This window comes from Aegilops tauschii, chromosome 4, assembly GCF_002575655.3.
Source record: "Aegilops tauschii subsp. strangulata cultivar AL8/78 chromosome 4, Aet v6.0, whole genome shotgun sequence".
Classification (NCBI taxonomy): domain Eukaryota; kingdom Viridiplantae; phylum Streptophyta; class Magnoliopsida; order Poales; family Poaceae; genus Aegilops; species Aegilops tauschii.
The window spans coordinates 260,560,575-260,581,114 of record NC_053038.3 but is presented as its reverse complement, the minus strand read 5'-3'; the positions used below and the strand labels follow the sequence as shown (position 1 = coordinate 260,581,114).

The 20,540-nt window shown below is 49.6% G+C and overlaps 1 protein-coding gene across 1 annotated transcript; it reads left to right on the top strand.

Moving 5' to 3' along the window:
- Nucleotides 1–19,114: 19,114 nt before the first annotated feature.
- Nucleotides 19,115–20,292, top strand: LOC141021808 (uncharacterized). The gene is made up of 2 exons (XM_073497656.1): nt 19,115–19,398; nt 19,947–20,292. The coding sequence occupies exons 1-2, from the start codon at nt 19,115–19,117 to the stop codon at nt 20,290–20,292; spliced, it is 630 nt and encodes a 209-aa protein (XP_073353757.1).
- The last annotated feature ends 248 nt before the right edge of the window (nt 20,293–20,540 follow it).

Genomic DNA, 20,540 nt, shown 5'->3' with positions numbered 1-20,540 from the left:
TTTCTTTTCGTGAGCGGGTGTTAAATGTTCTCGTAATGGACCGAGGTTTTCCAAGTGGCCCTGGTACACCACCGGTAGACCACCTGTCAAGTTTCGTTCCATTTGGAGGTCGTTTGATACTCCAACGGTTAACCGGGTAACCGCAAAGTCCTTTTGTGTGTTGCATCAAAAAACCCCTCCAAACAGCCCAAAAACCCATCTAAGTCACTTCCATGCTCTAGGTCGTTTGATCACGATCGTGTGGGCGAAAACCGCACTCCGTTTGGAGTCTCCTAGCTCCCTCCACCTATAAAAACACCTCCCCCTCCGAAATCCGGGTCGAAACCCTAGCAAAAATCGCCCCCGCCGCCACCGGACACGTCCACCGCCGCCGGACGCTTCAGCCGCCGCCGCCGCGTCCAATCGCCGCCTGCCACATGGCAAGCCGGCGCCGCCGCCGCCCGCGGCCCGCGCGGGGCCCCCCAAGCCCGCGTCCCCGCCGCCACCTCCCGCACCTCCCATCGCCGCGCCGCCGCCACCGCGGTTGCCCGATCCCATGAGCGACCCGCGCCGCCGCCTCGACCTCCTCCGGCCCGCGCCGCCGCCGGCGAGCTCGCCGCCCGCGTCCCCGCGGCGCCCCGCCGCCTCGCCGCCCATCTTCGTCGTTCCCCGCCGTCGGCGCCTCCTCCCCGACCCGCAGCGCCTCTCCCTCCTCTCCACGCCGGCCGCCGCCTCTTCTCCGGCGAGGAGCTCCGGCCAGCGCGCCTCGAGCCGGCCCGAACCCTAGATCCACCAGAGGTTGACTTTCTTCCCCCCCCCCCTGAAATCCTCGTCCCAAGAATTTTACAACATATGGCTCTGTTCATTGCATCATAACTCCGTGCATACTACTCCGTTTCGTGCGTCTAATATGTCGAAATGTTCGTCTAGAGATGCTCCTCATTTTGTTCCATTATGCCATGTTCATTTGAGTCCATCTTGATGCCCAAATCTCTGATGCAAGAGTGCTATATGCTGTTATCTGCTGTTACTTATCAGAACTTGGTGATTTGTTATTTTTGTTGCAATTGATGTGTGCATCTTATGAGTAGGAGCTCTACATGTGTTTTGATGTATGACATGCAATCCTTAGAGAGGTGTAAGCCATGTATTTTTGTGATCTATGTGGTGACTAGCACAAGCATGCAAACTAGGCTTCGTGATGTTTCTGTTTTCAGAGACTTGGGATTTTCACCAAGTCTGTTTCTGCTGTTATTTTGTTGCCATGTATCCATGTGTCTACAGAGAGATCCATGCTCCTTTTGGTTATGTTCAGTAAGGATGTTTTGTATATATAGTTGTGCTCTATCCATCCATGCCCCTGTTTGCAATTATGGAGTGACATAGCATGTCTTAATATTGCTCTACTTTTGCTATAAAATATTCCTGGCAGATTGTTAACATGATATTCAATTTTGCCAAGCTTGTTGTAGTTGATCCATACATGCTATGTACTTGATCTTTCCATGGATAGCTTTATGAACAAGCCATCTTGCTGTAGGTATGCTTGTTTTGTCATGCGTTGCCTTGTGATGAGTGAATCAAGCTCACCAACAGGCCTTCATAATACTGTTTCTGCCATGCTCTGTTTTCTGCCAAGTCTGAAACCTGTTAACGAAACTTGCTATGTTTACATGGGTGCCATCATATCTTCTGATCTTTTTGGACTCATGGTCAGTAAAAGACTTTTGTTCTAAGAATTTCGTAGATTCATCCGAATTCTTGTTTTGCTATGTTAAGTTCCTGTAGAATGTTGATTTCTTGCTCTGAACATTGCTACCTGATGCTGTTTCTGCCATGTCCAGTAATTTCACCAAGTCTGTGAACCTGTTATCTTTTGCACTTTTGCCATGCTTGTTTGAACCTGTTATGGTGTGATCTAGCCGTATCTCCCATGTTCATCTTTTGTCAAGCATCTCCTGTAGATTACTTTGATATGCTTTGTTGCTATGTTGGAGTGCTATAGCATAGTTACTTGTTGTATTCTAAGTGCTATCATGCTGTTAATCGCAGAATCGTGTCATTCTTGTTTTGCTTGCCATTTGCAAACCGTGCATCCGTTTCCGGTGATCTTTATATCGATTATGACCGAAATCATCTCATATTTCCAGTGGCATACTTGGTTTGCCAAGTTACTGCCTTGTTCATCCTTTTTCTTCCGGAACACGCATACGCATCGCATACCACATCTCGCATATCATGCATGTTTTGCATCATGTTGCTTGTGCATTTCCCGTGATTGATTGTGGTTCCGTTGCTTGTGTTCTTGTTGTGGGTAGATCCGGGAGACGAGTTCGTGAACGAGGAACCTGTTGAGTATGCTTTCGAGGATCAAGCTTTCGACAACTCTGAGAACCTTGCAGGCAAGATGACCATACCCTCGAAATCACTTCTATCTTTGCTTTGCTAGTTGTTCACTCTATTGCCATGCTGCGCTAACTACCACTTGCTATATCATGCCTCCCATATTGCCATGCCAAGCCTCTCACCATCCTTTCCTAACAAACCATTGTTTGGCTAAGTTACCGCTTTTGCTCAGCCCTTCTTATAGCGTTGTTAGTTGCAGGTGAAGTAGAAATTGGTTCCATGTTGGAACATGGATATTTTGGAATATCACAATATCTCTTATTTAATTAATGCATCTATATATTTGGTAAAGGGTGGAAGGCTCGGCCTTATGCTTGGTGTTTTGTTCCACTCTTGCCGCCCTAGTTTCCGTCATACCGGTATTATGTTCCTTGAGTTTGCGTTCCTTATGCGGTTGGGTGATTTATGGGACCCCCTTGACAGTTCGCCTTGAATAAAACTCCTCCAGCAAGGCCCAACCTTGGTTTTACCATTTTCCGCCTAAGCCTTTTTCCCTTGGGTTTTCGCGAGCCCGAGGGTCATCTTTATTTAAACCCCCGGGCCAGTGTTCCTCTGAGTGCTGGTCCAAACTAGAGCCCTTTGCAGCGCCACCTCGGGGAAACTTGAGGCCTGGTTTTAGTTGTACGAACTGCTCATCCGGTGTGCCCTGAGAACGAGATATGTGCAGCTCCTATCGGGATTTGTCGGCACATTCGGGCGGCTTTGTTGGTCTTGTTTTACCATTGTCGAAATGTCTTGTAAACCGGGATTCTGAGACTGATCGGGTCTTCCTGGGAGAAGGTTTATCCTTCATTGACCGTGAGAGCTTATAATGGACTAAGTTGGGACACCCCTGCAGGGTATTATCTTTCGAAAGCCGTGCCCGCGGTTATGAGGCAGATGGGAATTTGTTAATGTCTAGTTGTAGAGAACTTGACACTGGACTTAATTAAAATACATCAACCGTGTGTGTAGCCGTGATGGTCTCTTCTCGGCGGAGTCCGGGAAGTGAACACGGTTTGAGTTATGCATGAACGTAAGTAGTTTCAGGATCACTTCTTGATCATTTCTAGCTTCGCGACCGTTGCGTTGCTTCTCTTCTCGCTCTCTTTTGCGTATGTTAGCCACCATATATGCTTAGTGCCTGCTGCAGCTCCACCTCATTACACCATTCTTTCCTATAAGCTTAAATAGTCTTGATCTCGCGGGTGTGAGATTGCTGAGTCCTCGTGACTCACAGATTCTACCAAAACAGTTGCAGGTGCCGACGATGCCAGTGCAGATGACGCAACCGAACTCAATTGGGAGTTCGACGAGGAACATGGTCGTTACTATGTTTCTTTTCCTGATGATCAGTAGTGGAGCCCAGTTGGGACGATCGGGGATCTAGCATTTGGGGTTATCTTATTTTCATTTGGATTTTGACCGTAGTCGGTCTATGTGTGGATTTTGGATGATATATGAATTAATTAATGTATTGTGTGAAGTGGCGATTGTAAGCCAACTCTCGTTATCCCATTCTTGTTCATTACATGGGATTGTGTAAAGATGACCCTTCTTGCGACAAAACCACAATGCGGTTATGCCTCTAAGTCGTGCCTCGTCATGTGGGAGATATAGCCGCATCGTGGGAGTTACACCCCTGGCTTGTATTATGATGCTTGTATGACTTATTTATGTTGTAGAGTTGTGTTGTGATATCTTCCCGTGAGTCCCTGATCTTGATCGTACACATTTGCGTGCATGATTAGTGTACGATTGAATCGGGGGCGTCACACTAGATGTCGTGGAATTGTCACGGCAGATGTCCTTGAGCTAGGACTTAGTCGTGGAGCCATCGCAACTAGGAAGCTTGAAGGGGTTATGCGGGACAAGAAACACGAGGGTTTATACTGGTTCGGCCCCTTACGGTGAAGGTAAAGGCCTACGTCCAGTTCGAGGTGTTATTGATTAGGGTTACGATCGCCAGGGAGCTAAACAGCTATGCCCGACTCTCGATCAGATCGTTGTCGCCCCTAAACCGCTGCCGGGTCGTCCCTTTATATAGGGAGGCTGACGCCCAGTGGCCCTTAGAGTCCTGGCCGGCTCATAAGAGTGTCCGGCTCGGACTCTAAACAATACTTGCCTTACACTACAAGTCTACTATAACAACAAAGATTGTACTACGGGCTTTAAGCCATCGCCGGGTCTCAGCCCATCTTTGGCCCATTATCTTGAAACTTAGCTCCGGGCTTCTGGCAATGACCCTTAGTGTAACCCGGCCCTCCTGGCGGGTGACTCTCAGGTCTATATCCTCAACATTAGGCCCCAGATTGACTTGAGCCGGCTCGTGTCAATCTTCAACTCTGCCGACAGAAAAAATCTCCGGCTTACCGTTCGTGTGAAGGCCATAACCCGGTGTGACGTCATTCTTCGGACTCCGGATAATCCGCCGCGACGTCATCCTCCATTAAGTCCGTTTTTTACTCCGCCAGATCCGCAACGGATCTCTGCTGTTACTGTCTTTCCGAAAATCGAGGCGCCGTGAGGGGGAGATAACCACGCCGTAGTCTCCTTGAATATCGCGCCCACTTATGACTTGCCTTATAAATAGGCCGGCCCGGCACTCTCTTCTCACACTCTCCTTCTTCTTCCTCGCGTTGTCGTTCCTCTGCCCGAGCTTCTGCCGCCGCCGCCGCCGTCGCGCCCCTGATCTTCATCGACCCGGCCGCTGCATCACCCTGACCCGGACCAGATAACGGCGGCGACCTTCGCTCTTCCTCAACTCCGGTGAGTCTTCCCTGCCTTGCTAGAACAAATCTGTGGTAGGGTTCATCTTGTGTTCTTCGCGTTCTTCACCATTGCCGCAAGTTTCAGTAACCCCTGTAGTCACTGCCCCCGTTGATCTTAACTCTTCGTAGAACCTTTGCGGTAAATGTTCGAGATCCATTCCATCTGCAAAAATCCTCTTTTTACTGCTTAAAGACCATGTTCCACCTTAAGAACTTCTCCTGTTTCTGTTTCTTTAGGTCTAGAAAATTTTCATCTTGCCTGACCATTTTGATCCGAAAAAGTTACTGTAATATATGAAATCTGTTTTACCACACTTAGTAAAAACTACAGCCCTTGAATCTTGGCGGCTTATGTTTCCGACTTAAAGAAAACACGCGCCGTAGAACTTTCCGGTTTAAAGAGAACCATGCTCTGTAGTATCTTCCGACTTAACCGCAGTAATCCGTAGATGACCAACTCATCCTGAATGCCCCGACGACTTAGATAACCCACCGTATCAATACATACCATTAGTCCCCTTCATAAGCCGTCATTGTAGTTTGAATGATAAACACCGGCTTATAATTAACCCGGACACCTTCTTCTTTATCATAGATCACCAACCGTCACCATGCCTCCCAAAGCTCCCATCACTTGCAACTGGATGAGATCCAACGTCACTGATGAGACCCTGGCCAACTTTGTTAAGTCCGGATATCTGCCCAGGAAGGAAGTGATGTCCTACCGTGCCCCCGATCCATCCGAAGAAAGACCACAGCCGAGGGAGGGGGAGGTAGTGATCTTTGCGGACCATATGAGCCGGGGCTTTGCACCGCCCGGCTCAAAATTCTTCCGGGATGTGCTCAACTTCTTTGACCTTCGACCTCAGGATATAGGACCCAATTCCATATCCAACATCTGCAACTTCCAAGTCTTTTGTGAAGTATATCTTGGAGAAGAGCCGAGTCTACTGCTCTTCAGAGAGCTGTTTTATTTGAACCGCCAAAATGAGTGTGCCAACGGGCCAAGTCTAGAGTTAGGCGGCATCTCCATCCAGCAACGTAGGGACTGTCTGTTCCCTTACGCAGAGCCGCCGAGCCACCCTAAGGACTGGAATATGACTTGGTTCTACTGCCAAGATACATCCCCGGCTGACGAGAATCCACTGCCCGGCTTTCGCCCAACACGCCTGGAGCCGACTCACCCGTTATCCGACAAACTTACTGCCGCGGAACGCCAACCTTTGCTTCCAACGATCAACAAGATCAAGGCCCTGCTAGGCAATGGCCTGAACGGAATTGATCTGGTCCGGGTCTGGATCTCATGGCGGGTGATCCCATTGAGCCGCCGCCCCGGCTTAATGTGTGAGTACACCGGGCGAAAGGATGACCCGCAGAGGCACAGTCGCAATGATCTTCCAGAAGACGTTGCGGAAGAAGAGACCAAGGCTCTGTTAAACGAGAGCCTGGCAGACTGTGGAAGAACCGGGCTAGCCCCGTTCTGCAAGACCAATCCAGCCCCAGCGGTAAGCCGCTGACTTTAACCTTTCCATTTTTTACCTGTCATCTTACTAAGAACTCATTACTGTATTTTTCAGGCTGATGATAAATTCTGGTGGGTCAAGTATGACCATGAGGCGGCCAAGAAGGCCAGGAAGGCGAAGAAAGCCGCCAAGAGAGCCGCCCCTCACAAAAAGGGAAACAGACCCACTGCTTCGGAGCTGCTGCAATTAAGCGATAGCTCCGAGTCAGAGGTAACCCTTAAACCTTTAAACTCTTGCCGTATTTACTGGTTGCTGCTGTCCACTTTACCATCATTTTGCTTATTAACAGGATGACACCGGCGCCAGTGACCCGGTGATTGAAGAGGTAACATTACTCCCCTCCGACTCGGAGCCTTTGCCACAGCTGAAAGTCCGAAGGGTAATCCGGAAAGTAAGCTTTTCTCATCCATTAGCTCATCAAGACCCTCAATTTCTTTTGAAGCAGCAGGTTCACGAAAGCCGGCGTCTCACCCGGGCCCGCAAGGACACCGACCTCTCCGCCGGGTTACCCGACGCGACAAAGAAACGTCGCACCGAGGTCTTTTCTCACTTGTACCCTTTTCATCCGTTGGCGGGTGTTATCCGTCAACCATTTAATTCTTCTGACTCCAATTACCAGGAGACCTCCCCCTCTTCGGGTGACTCCCTGCAATCAAGTCTGCCGGCCTTCAAGACTGCACCCGGGTAATAACAATCACCTTACATTATCTGTCTGTATTTACTCTTTGTATGCCTAACACTTCTGTCTTTTCAGTGCCCAGGCAAAGCTCACCAAAAGAACAAAGAAGACCAGGTCAGCCGGAGTGCCGGACTTGCCTGAGCCGGAGACGACGGCTCAAGATCCGCCAGCCGCCTCCGAGGCCACCATTCCCATGGATACGGCGCCTGAAGCCCCTGCCCCGACCACCAAGACAACGACCGAAGCGTCAGCTAATCCAGAGGCGTCCGGCTCAGCCCCACCAGCTAACGACCCGGACGTGGTAATTACCCGGACGGAGTATGTTGAGCCGGGGAGGCCGACCGCACTGGCCAAATGCTCCGCGAAGAGGGAGTTGCTGCAACCCCATCGGGTGAATCTGGACCTCTCCAGCTACACCGATTTAAGCATTGGAGAGCTTGTCTCAGGCTACATCAGCCAAGTTCACAAGAGCCGAGACGCCGAGATCGCCATGGTCAACCAGATCCAACAGAAATCTGAGTTAACCTTCTGCTGTTTTCTTATTTCTGCATAGTGATCCTTGTCATCCTAGCCCCCAAGTCTAGCACTTATACTTGAATATGTTGTAGACTTAGATTCCGGCTTACTGAACTGAGCCGGCCGTTCATAGATAGATACGTTCAATATGCATTAGCCCCCAAGTGCCAAGTGTCTTTGCTTGGAAAGCGCTTGGGACTTTATAGAATGACTGTCAATAACCCGGAAATATATGCAGGCTGTTGGCAAGAAATTAGAGTCGGACCTGGCGGATCTCAAGAGCCGGTTAAAGACTCAAGAGATGGAGACCCGGAAGGCGAATGCCAAGTTTGTCTCCAGCATCGCCGCTCAGGAGAAATTGAAGACTGAATTCGACGCTGAGCGGAAGGCCTGGGCTGAGGAGAAAGCCGCACTGATGACCCAGGCGGAACAGGCGGAGAAGGCACTCTCTGAAAAAACCGCCGAACTCTCCAGCCTAAAGCGCCAAGTGTCCCAAATGCTAGCTGCCATCTTCGGTAAGTCGCCTCACCGGCTTTCATTCATGTTAGAATGTTTACATCTCCTGATTCATCCTTGTCACCGGGTCATCTGATGTTGTTAAACAGGTTCCAGAAGCGCCAACTTGAACCAGAGCGTGGTCACCAAGCTAAAGGCCGTGTACACCCTGGTGGAACAACTCTACACCGGGTCACAGCGCGCTTTAGCTGTGGTGGCCCTATCCAACGAGGTGCCAACCCATCTGGCTGAAGTCCTGCGCCGGCTTGTTGTTCTGCCACAGCGGATCCAGGAGCTACGCCGAGCCTCCGCAAGATCCGGAGCAATTGCCGCGCTGAGCCGGGCCAAAGCATTCCTGCCGGAGCTAGACCCGGCAGACATCGCACTGGGTTACCCGAGCTTGAAAGAAGACGGCTCCGCCTTCGACCAGAAGGACTTCGCGGCATGTGTTAAGGCTGTACGCCCGGTGGCCACCATCATCGGGAACGACACCGACTTAACCAAGTATCAGCCGGGGTACAACGCGGAGAATCAGAGGATTCCAACCCCTCGCTATGAAGCTCTTAGTCTGATTCCTCCGGCTCGTCAGCACACCTTCGCCCCCGAGATTGACCCGGCCGGGTTAATTGACGAAGAAGCCCAGTTCGAAGCTCTCAGCGGCATCGACTGGAAGTCGTCAACCTTCGAGGTCTTGGGATCAACCGGAGCAGAAGACGAGCCGGGGACTTCAACCCAGCAGGCATCGTAAAGCGGCTGGCGGTTCACCGAACAACGCTCCAACCTTGAGACTTGAAGAATTTTGTAATAGACTAGGTGCAACATTTTATCTCTGCCGTGCCATCGTGCACGTAATGAATGCTGGAAACTCTTGAAATTATCCTTTGTGTTCCTCCGGGTCGTAATTATCCCTTTGTCCTTCTCAACCTTAAAAAGTGCCTTTAAGTATCTGCATAGAAAGGAAAATCACAAGTCGCAAGGCGGCTTACCGCCCTGAGAATCAGGTGTTTGAGATGGATAACCCGGAATACAAACCAAAAAGACTGGTCCTTAACTATATTCTGAACACAGTCGTGATAACACACTCAACAGCCTGTAAGCATACTTCCGGGTTAAATAACCCGGGTAGCACGGTTGGTATCTTAACTCGAATTTACTTGTCTTGATGACATCCATGATGCTCACCTAACAAGATAAACCAAAATTAAGCCGGCAAGTGAAACCCGGCCATGCACACGTTGTCATAATCAGAGTAGACTTTGCGATAAATCGGAACTTAGGGGCTTCCAGTTTGAATACGACCAAAGACCCGGCCCGAAAGGGGTTTAAGCCAAGATTCGGATACAATCATATAGCCCCCAATGGGTGTGGCGATGCCAATCAAGAGGGTACCGACAGCTATGTTCTCTTGGGTTCAAATACGACCCATGTTTGAACAGGAAGCCCCCAAGTGATTCTGAAAATTGTTTAACGACGCTGATTCGAATACGATCCACGTCGGTTCTCAGAGGGGTTACACTATGATTCAAATATGACCAAAGGCAACCTCCCAATGAGCTCGGCACTTTGCCAATCAAATGGGTATCGACAGCTATGTTCTCTTTGGTTCGAATACGAACCATGTTTGAACAGGAAGCCCCCAAGTGATCTTACTGCTTACGGCTAGACTCGAATGCGATCATAAGCCGGATCCTCCTTTCAAATTAGTATGACACGTATATTTGGAGGAGAAAAAAAAGGACAGAGGTCCTGCTTTATTGCTTATCATAATATATACATGGCTGAGATAAATATATTCACCACAAGAGCCGGTAGCTCAAGTGTAGTAAGGCCGAAGCTGAGCTATGTTCCACGGCCGACGGGTCTCCTCCTCAGATTTACGCGAGTCTTTATGCTCCCGGATATCAATGAGGTAATATGACCCGTTGTGCAAGTTCTTACTGACCACAAAAGGCCCTTCCCAAGGTGGGGATAACTTGTGTGCATCTGTTTGATCCTGGATGAGCCGGAGCACCAGGTCGCCTTCCTGAAAGACCCGTGACTTGACCCGGCGGCTATGATAACGGCGCAGGTCTTGTTGGTAAATCGCTGAACGGGCGGCTGCCACATCACGCTGTTCGTCCAACAAGTCCAGAGCATCTTGGCGCGCCTGTTCATTATCCGTCTCAACATAAGCCGCCACACGAGGTGAATCATGACGGATGTCGCTGGGGAGAACCGCTTCTGCTCCATAAACCATGAAGAAAGGCGTGAAGCCTATAGACCTGTTAGGAGTAGTGTTGATGCTCCATAAGACGGAGGGCAATTCCTCCACCCAACAACCCGGCGTCCGTTGCAAAGGGACCAAAAGCCGGGGTTTGATGCCCTTCAGAATCTCCTGGTTAGCTCTCTCAGCTTGACCATTAGACTGGGGATGAGCTACTGAAGAAACATCAAGCCGGATATGCTCTCGTTGACAAAACTCCTCCATAGCGCCTCTGGAAAAATTAGTGCCATTGTCTGTTATGATGCTGTGCGGAAAGCCGAAGCGGAAGATCGCCTTTTTCATAAATTGAACCGCCGTGGCTGCATCACACTTGCTAACTGGCTCAGCTTCCACCCACTTCGTGAATTTGTCCACTGCCACCAAGAGGTGGGTCTTCTTATCCTTGGACCGTTTAAAAGGCCCAACCATATCAAGCCCCCAGACCGCAAAGGGCCAGGCGATTGGAATCATCCTCAACTCCTGAGCCGGCACATGAGCCCGTCGTGAGAACCTTTGGCAGCCATCACATTTACTGACCAAGTCCTCTGCATCAGCGTGAGCCGTCAGCCAGTAAAAACCATGACGGAAAGCCTTGGCCACAAGAGATTTTGAACCGGCATGATGGCCACAATCCCCTTCATGAATCTCGCGCAAGATCTCTTGACCTTCCTCAGGGGAGATACAACGCTGAAATGCCCCTGAAACACTGCGATGATACAACTCGCCATCGATAACAATCAATGACTTAGCCCGCCGGGTTATTTGCCTGGCCAGAATTTCCTCTTCAGGAAATTCTCCCCGGGTTATATAAGCTAGATATGGCATTGTCCAGTCTGGTATGACATGAAGAGCTGCCACCAGTTGCGCCTCCGGGTCAGGGACGGCCAAATCTTCTTCTGTAGGCAACTTGACCGAAGGATTATACAGGACATCCAGGAAAGTGTTAGGCGGCACCGGCTTTCGCTGAGAGCCTAGCCGGCTTAACGCATCTGCCACCTCGTTCCTCCGGCGATCAATATGCTCCACTTGGTACCCCTGGAAGTGCCCAGCAATGGCATCAACCTCGCGGCGATAAGCCGCCATTAGAGGATCCTTAGAATCCCAGGTGCCTGATACTTGTTGAGCCACCAAGTCTGAGTCACCAAAGCACCTCACCCGGCTTAAGCTCATCTCCTTAGCCACCCGAAGACCGTGGAGCAAAGCCTTGTATTCAGCCGCATTGTTAGTGCAAGGAAACATCAACTGTAGCACATAATGGAATTTGTCACCTTTAGGGGAAGCTAAGACAACACCAGCTCCCGAGCCCTCCAGCTGCCTGGACCCATCAAAGTGAATAGTCCAATAAGTGTTATCCGGCTTTTGCTCAGGTACTTGCGACTCTGTCCAATCATTGATGAAATCTACCAAGGCCTGAGATTTAACAGCAGTGTGTGGCACATATTTAAGGTCATGAGGTCCAAGTTCTATAGCCCACTTAGCAATTCTCCCTGTAGCCTCTCTGTTCTGGATAATATCACCGAGAGGGGCGGAACTGACCACAGTGATGGGATGATCCTGAAAATAATGCTTAAGCTTCTGGCTTGCCATAAACACCCCATATACGAGCTTCTGCCAATGCGGATACCGCTGCTTGGACTCAATGAGCACCTCACTGACATAATAAACCGGCCGCTGAACCGGATGCTCCTTACCCGCCTCCTTGCGCTCCACCACAATGGCCACGCTGACGGCTCGTGCGTTTGCCGCCACATACAGTAGCAAGGGCTCCTTATCAACCGGAGCAGCAAGGACGGGGGGCTCCGCCAGTTGCTTTTTCAAATCCTCAAAAGCGGTATTAGCTGCATCATTCCAGACAAAGTTGTCAGTTTTCTTCATCAACTGATATAAGGGCATAGCCTTCTCACCCAAGCGGCTTATGAACCGGCTTAAAGCAGCGATGCGACCTGCCAAACGCTGAACATCGTTTATACATGCCGGCTTAGCTAGAGAAGTGATAGCTTTGATCTTCTCCGGGTTAGCTTCAATTCCTCTGTCAGAAACCAAGAAGCCCAATAGCTTGCCCGCAGGAACACCAAAAACACATTTGGCTGGGTTAAGCATCATCTTGTAGACCCGGAGATTATCGAAGGTTTCCCTTAAGTCATCTATCAGGGTTTCCTCCTTGATGGACTTAACCACAATATCGTCCACGTAAGCGTGAACATTGCGCCCGATCTGTTTATGGAGACAATTCTGTACACAACGCTGGTAAGTCGCCTGCGCACACTTGAGCCCAAAGGGCATAGAGACATAGCAGAAGGCTCCAAAGGGAGTGATGAACGCCGTCTTCTCCTGGTCCTTAACTGCCATCTTAATCTGATGATACCCGGAATAGGCATCCAAGAAACTTAAGCGTGCACAACCTGCCGTAGCATCAATGATCTGATCAATACGGGGGAGAGCAAAAGGATCAGCCGGACACGCCTTGTTGAAGTCCGTGTAGTCCACACACATCCGCCAGGTGCCGTTCTTCTTAAGTACAAGCACCGGGTTAGCCAACCACTCTGGGTGAAAAACCTCAACAATGAACCCAGCCGCCAAAAGCCGGGCCACTTCTTCACCAATAGCCTTCCGCCTCTCTTCGTTAAACCGTCGAAGGAACTGTCTGACCGGCTTAAATTTCGGATCAACATTGAGAGTGTGCTCAGCGAGTTCTCTAGGTACACCTGGCATGTCAGAAGGTTTCCATGCGAAGATGTCCCTATTCTCACGGATGAACTTCATGAGCGCGCCTTCCTATTTCGGGTCCAGATTTGCACTGATGTTGAACTGCTGAGACGAGTCACCTGGAACAAAATCAACAAGTTTAGTCTCATCAGCTGATTTAAACTTCATTGCTGGTTCATTCTCCGTGGTTGGCTTTTTCAGAGAGGTCATATCTGTTGGGTCGACATTGTCTTTATAAAATTTCAACTCTTCTGTGGCACAAACAGACTCTGCATAAGCCGCGTCACCTTCCTCACACTCCAGAGCCACTTTCCGGCTGCCGTGAACCGTAATGGTCCCGTTGTGACCCGGCATCTTGAGTTGTAAGTACACATAGCACGGCCGTGCCATGAACTTGGCGTAAGCCGGCCGTCCAAATATGGCATGGTAAGGACTTCTTATCTTGACCACCTCAAAGGTCAACTTCTCCACCCTGTAGTTGTTCTCATCACCGAAGGCCACTTCCAGTTCGATCTTGCCGACTGGATAAGCCGATTTACCGGGTACCACACCATGGAAGATAGTATTTGACTGGCTGAGGTTCTTATCAACTAGTCCCATACGACGGAAAGTCTCATAATAGAGGATGTTGATGCTGCTGCCTCCATCCATGAGTACCTTTGTGAACTTATAGCCTCCCACTTGAGGAGCCACCACTAAGGCCAGGTGGCCCAGGTTATCCACCCGGGGAGGGTGATCCTCCCTACTCCACACTATGGGCTGCTCCGACCACCGTAAGTAGCGTGGAACCGCCGGCTCAACAACATTAACAGCCCTCTTGTGAAGCTTCTTGTCTCGTTTGCACAAACTAGTGGTGAACACGTGATACTGTCCACCGCTAAGCTGCTTTGGGTTGGTCTGATAGCCCCCCTGTTGCTGTTGCTGACCCTGACCAGACTGTTGATTAAAGCCCCCTTGACCGTTCTGAGGACCGGAATTTGACCCGCCGCCCGGGCCATGGAAGCCGCCGGAGCCTGAGCCGCCACCCGGACCATTGTAGTTTTTAAAGGCCTTCATGATAGCACAATCCTTCCACAGATGAGTCGCTGGCTTCTCTCTAGAACCGTGTCTCGGACAAGGTTCATTCAACAGCTGTTCCAGAGAAGGTCCTGACCCGCCGCCTCGGGGAGGGGGCCTCCCCTTGCGTCGCTGGTTATTACCTTGAGAGTTGGTGTTGGCTACAAACTCTAGGCTGCCATCGGCCTTGCGCTTGCCTCCTCCTTGATTCCCCGGGTTAAACTGAGGACTCTTGCCGTTGTCGTTCTTCTTTCCCTTCCCTGTCCTTTCATCATCTGAAGGGGGATCCTTGGTACCATCAGAATCGGCGTACTTGACAAGAGCCGCCATCAGTGTACCCATATCAGTACAGTCACGCTTAAGCCGCCCGAGTTTCATCTTTAGGGGCACAAAGCGACAGTTTTGTTCCAACATTAAGACTGCAGAGCCGACATCCATCTTATCCGATGAATGTATGATCTCCTTGACCCGGCGAACCCAATGGGTCGTGGATTCACCCTCCTGCTGCTTACAGTTAGTCAGATCCACGATTGACATAGATTGCCTGCAGGTATCTTTGAAGTTTTGAATGAACCGGGCTTTCAGCTCAGCCCAAGACCCAATGGAGTTCGGCGGTAACCCTTTCAACCACGTGCGGGCAGTTCCATCTAACATCATGGTGAAATATTTGGCCATGGCCGCCTCACTGACTTCCAGTAATTCCATAGCCATCTCATAACTCTCAATCCAGGCTGTAGGCTGTAAGTCTGTTGTATAGTTAGGCACCTTCCTAGGTCCTTTGAAGTCCTTGGGTAGACGTTCATTACGGATAGCTGGCACCAAACAAGGGACACCCCCGGTTCTGGTAGGGATACCCGCATCAACGGATGTCGTCGGATAAGCCGGGGGGGTCTGGTAAGCCGTCAATTGAGGCGCCTGCTCCACCTCCTGGCGTGCTTGGTCTGCTACGTAGAAGGCTCCCTTATGAGCCGGGCCATGACCAGGGGCGGGTCATGGCGTTGGACATTACTTGAGCCGGTCGCCGAGACCATGTGCCAGCTGTAACTCGGGCTCTGCCCTGGACGAGGGGTTGAGTGGATCCTATCCCGGCTGTAGGAGTATGCCTCTTGTTGCGCCAGTGCTGTATGAAGGAGTTCTCTGACCCGGCGGGTCTCAATAGCAGTCGGAGAGTCGCCATCAACGGGCAGAGCCGCCAGCCGTGCCGCCGCGGCGACCATGTTCTCCAGTGGGTTATTATAATGGCCCGGGGGTATTGGCACATATTGAGGCAGGGCAGGGGGCACCTGGGGAGGCCCCATCACTCGTGGCTGAATAAGGGGTCCTGACCCGGGCGCAATGACCCCTGGTGGGTTACTGGATCCCGCACCCGGCGTGTTGAAGAGATTGCGCGGATCGTAAACCGGCGGGAGTCGAGACTGGGCCTTCTGATGCCTCCTTCTCATGACCTCGTTGGCCGCGTTTTGATCCATCGTGAGTCGGAAGGACTGCGCCTGAATCAACTGAGTCCGGGCGTCGAGAGCCGCCCGCTCTGCCGCCAGCCTGATCCCTTCTGCTGCAAGATCTTCTTTAGCTTTCCTCAGATCCAATTTTAACTGTGCCACCTCCGCATCATGCTGAGCTTGATCTGCCGGGTCAACCGTGGTAGTTAACAGGGCCGTTATCTTGTCCGTGAGATCCATCAGCACCTGAGCCGGGGAAGGCACCGGGTTTCCTGATCCGGCAACGGGGTCCTGAACAGGCTGCGCGCCGGCCATAAAAACTCCAACCTGACTTGGCGGCTCAAAAAGGTCCGGAATACTGTCGCCATCGGAAAAACTCATGAGCCTGCCATCTTGAAGTTGGTACAACGAGTTTGACTAATCAGCGGCCGACTCGCCGTCAGAGCCGGCGGCCGCCTCATCACCAGACCCGGATGGATCAGAGAGCCCTCCGTGGATGCATCCCACAAAAGCGCGCCTTAAGGCAGGCCGGGCCCGGGCGGGTCGTGCGCGCTGAGCCGTTTCGATGAGATCGGCGCGGGGATCTGGCTCGGGGCCCGGCTCACCAATCTTGCCGATGAAGACATGAATTCCACCGAAGGGGACCCGGTACCCGTACTCCACTGAGCCGGCGTCGGGGCCCCAGTCCGCATCGTCGACGTAGAGCTTGCCGCGACGACTCTTGGTCATCCGGCCCACAGCGTATCCCTTGAGCCCTTCGAAGCTGCCCTTCAAGAACTCAAATCCACCATGCGCCAGCCCCACGGTGGGCGCCAACTGTCGTGGAATTGTCACGGCAGATGTCCTTGAACTAGGACTTAGTCGTGGAGCCATCGCAACTAGGAAGCTTGAAGGGGTTATGCGGGACAAGAAACACGAGGGTTTATACTGGTTCGGCCCCTTACGGTGAAGGTAAAGGCCTACGTCCATTTCGAGGTGTTATTGATTAGGGTTACGATCGCCAGGGAGCTAAACAGCTATGCCCGACTCTCGATCAGATCGTTGTCGCCCCTAAACCGCTGTCGGGTCATCCCTTTATATAGGGAGGCTGACGCCCAGTGGCCCTTAGAGTCCCGGCCGGCTCATAAGAGTGTCCGGCTCGGACTGTAAACAATACTTGCCTTACACTACAAGTCTACTATAACAATAAAGATTGTACTACGGGCTTTAAGCCATCGCCGGGTCTCAGCCCATCTCTGGCCCATTATCTTGAAACTTAGCTCCGGGCTTCTGGCAATGACCCTTAGTGTAACCCGGCCCTCCTGGCGGGTGACTCTCAGGTCTATATCCTCAACACTAGAGGAGAAATGAACTGCAAAGGAAGGGTAGAAGTTGGCCTACATTTATAGAAGAGGAATGCAAAAAGGTCAAAACTAAAAATTAAAGGGGAGTTAATGAAAATTATGTTACCAAGAATGAAGGACAATCAATAAAGGCTTATGTTACCAAAGAAAAAGGACCCCAAAAAAGGTGTACTTTGACTGCAGCAATTCGCACGAACTAACCGCAGATCATTAAATAGTTATCTCTAAAAAATTATAATACGCAGACCATTCTAAATAAAATTGAATGCAGTTCTCCAAAGTAATATCAGGAAGTTCACTATATGTGTGCATGAAGTGCAGTACATGCTCAAAATGAAGCACAAGAGAAGAACTTCCGCGCAGTGCACAACTTTGGCAGAATTAGTGCACCTGGTGCACTCCTTAAATGTAAGTCATGCAGTCCGCAGCATTGGTATAAGCAGTCACAACTTTGGCACAAAGAAGGATGCACGCAGTGCAAAATGTGTACACCTGCAGCACAGGACTATGAGGAATGATGTGCACATAGAGCCAACAAAGCAGTGCACACCCATACACTAGAAAAAGGATACGTAAGAGGAAAAACAATAAAGACAAAATGCTACCCATGCAGTGCACAAAAATGTAGCGCAAACATGTGTAGTGCGGAATGCGTGCACATGCAGTACAGAATACTGATCAATGCAGTGCACGAATGCTTTACTAAGCAGTGCACACCCCTACATTGGAAAAAATACATGAGAGAAAATATTAAAAAAAATTGACCACCCAGGTGCAACCGGCCCCAGCCAGTCTCGTAGTAGATCACGCCCACAGCAGGCGAGTCGTTCTGAGCCACGATGCATTGGGCCGGGCACACATGGGCCCACAGGTCAGAGAGCATAGAGCAGCGAGCGCCGTGTATAAGCGCCCAAATAAGTACCCAGAGGAGTTCGATACGGCTGCCTCGCCAGCGCTTATAAACAGGTCGGGCGCGCCTTCCGCTGGCGAGGTGGAACTAAACACTAGAGTGCGCACACAGCGCAACGGGAACCAGCCATGCTCACAGACCGACTTGGGCCCAATGCGTCTTCACTCCCCGAACACAGGCCCAACACAGCCCACTAAAAAAACAATAAGTACAAAAATAAAACATCAAAGAGAACTGAGAAACGTTTTTAATTGAATAACAACAACAACAACAACAACAACAAAAATGTGCATGGGCACTGCCAGAAACTACAGTTCGCTATTAATAAATAAAACGCAGGAAGCCCGAAGTAAACGTACGAATGCAGTCCGCGATGTACAACAATGCAATTCGCCACGTGGAAGCACGAAGTATTCTTTTTTCTGGAATGCAGTTCTCTTTCTACTGCAATGCACTAAGGCTAAAATGAAGAATGCAGCCCTGTTAGTTAATCAAAGCAGTCCGACACCCCTACCCACACTACCCTCCATCCACACAAAAGCTGCATTACCATCAAAAATAAAAAAAGAGAAAAAAAAGAACTCCATCAAAAAACTAAATGTGCGTACATCTGTGTGAATCCTGATCCGATATAATTTAGGGTACGAAGAATAAATTTCACTTCCATGCAGTACACTATGTGGACATATGCAGTTCTGTTGTGATAGCAAAGAAGTGCACTTGCTAGGAAAATTCACCGAAAACACAATCATCACATTTTCTGACAATTGCGTGCGTACCTGAACTAGTCACGAAAAAAGAGGCGACGACATTCCGGATTTCCAACGCACTAACACAGCCTCCTCGTAGCAGAACCTCTCTGTAGTTGCCACGTAACTAAAAACACATCCCCACCACGCTACCACCCCGCTCCACCTCTCCCACATCCTGTCACGGAGAGCAGAGGAGAGCAGAGGAGAAAACACAACTGCTTCGTCCTCCCAAAAACCCCATTGCATCTTCTTCTCCACACTTCCTTTCACTAACCTCTCTCTCTCTCCAGAACAAACACGAGAGAGTAGAGGAGAGTCATGGCGGATGCACCTCTGTACAAGCAGCGCCACGGGTACACCAGGGAGCTCCACGACGTCGACCTCCACGGCAACCACAAGCTCCACGTCGTTTGCACAAGCAAGGGTGAAGACGTGGACAAGATGCTGTCCACGCTAAGGAGGAAGCTCGGCGGAATGCCCGTCAAACTAGTCGGCGTTGATGTCGAGTACACGCACTACGTGAAGCCACAACGGGCAGCAGTGCTCCGGCTATGCGTAGAAAAAGAATTCCTTGTCTACCACATCTCTGCAGCTAAAGACAGGTCAGAATAACTATCAATTTGTACTATTGCTTGTCAATATTGATTTAAAATTTTCTTCACTACAATTGCCATTATTTAAACTTTGGTCCTCATTTTTAGAAAGCATGGCATAGGAATTCATTGACAGTTTTCATCTGGCTCCATGTAACTCATGAGTTCAATTCTTGAATTATATGATCTAGCGATACACACAGTTTTATTTTGTTTTACCAAATACAAATTATTTGATTGAACAATAGAAAACTGCAGCATTACTATATAAAACATGTATGAAGTACAATTCAAGAATACAAACATGCACAAAACATGCATTGTTTATGCAATCTATTATCAGATTTACTAGTTATGATGTACAAAGTATCAGCAGCTACTCACTGCAACAGATTCAGGTATTTCATATTGCACTTCAGTTTCAGAAAAAACAAAAAAACATTGGTAGTTCTAAGAAATAAACTATATCCAGTCTATACAAACATCTTGTAGGCCAATGGAACTAGACAAATTCCTCATGAATATTGAGTACACCTTCGTCGGATTCGCCATTGAAGGAGACAAAAAAAGCTGAAGCTATCTGGATTGGAGATCAACTCCGACAACTACATTGATATTCAGGTGGAATTGAGAGACCCATACAATAAAAAGGAGTTTGACTCTTTGGCTGATGTTGCCGGCAGGATGATAGACATTCACTACCATGACATGAAGAAAAAAATTAACCGCAAGGAGGACCATACTCTGTGGGGATTTTGCCCGCTGCCAGAAAAACTTATCAAGTATGCAGCAATAGATGCATTCGCAACATATGAGTCATGGAGAATGATATACGATATCATAATGGGACTAGACAAGGTAAAAGAGACAAAGAAGCAAAGAAGAACAGGAACAAGGCTATAATCCAATACAGCAACTAGAAATAATCAGGCCAATGTTTAGTTTCATTTTACGTTAGTGGTTGTGTTGTTCTTTGTTTCATGTCTGCAAGCTTTTGATTATGTCTGTTGCTTCATATCAAACATTTCTTTTGTAAAAACAATATCGTTTTAGAATTATCATCAAATTTTCTTTCTGTTGTTTGCTTATGTATCGTCAGTTTGCTTGTGATCATTTGCTTTTGCTGAACTTAGTTTGTATTAGAACAAGTA

Coding starts and splice junctions, on each gene's coding strand:
- LOC141021808 (XM_073497656.1), top strand. CDS start 19,115: ATGGCGGATGCACCTCTGTACAAGCAGCGCCACGGGTACACCAGGGAG. Junction 19,399..19,946: donor ATCTCTGCAGCTAAAGACAG/GTCAGAATAACT, acceptor TCGCCATTGAAG/GAGACAAAAAAAGCTGAAGC.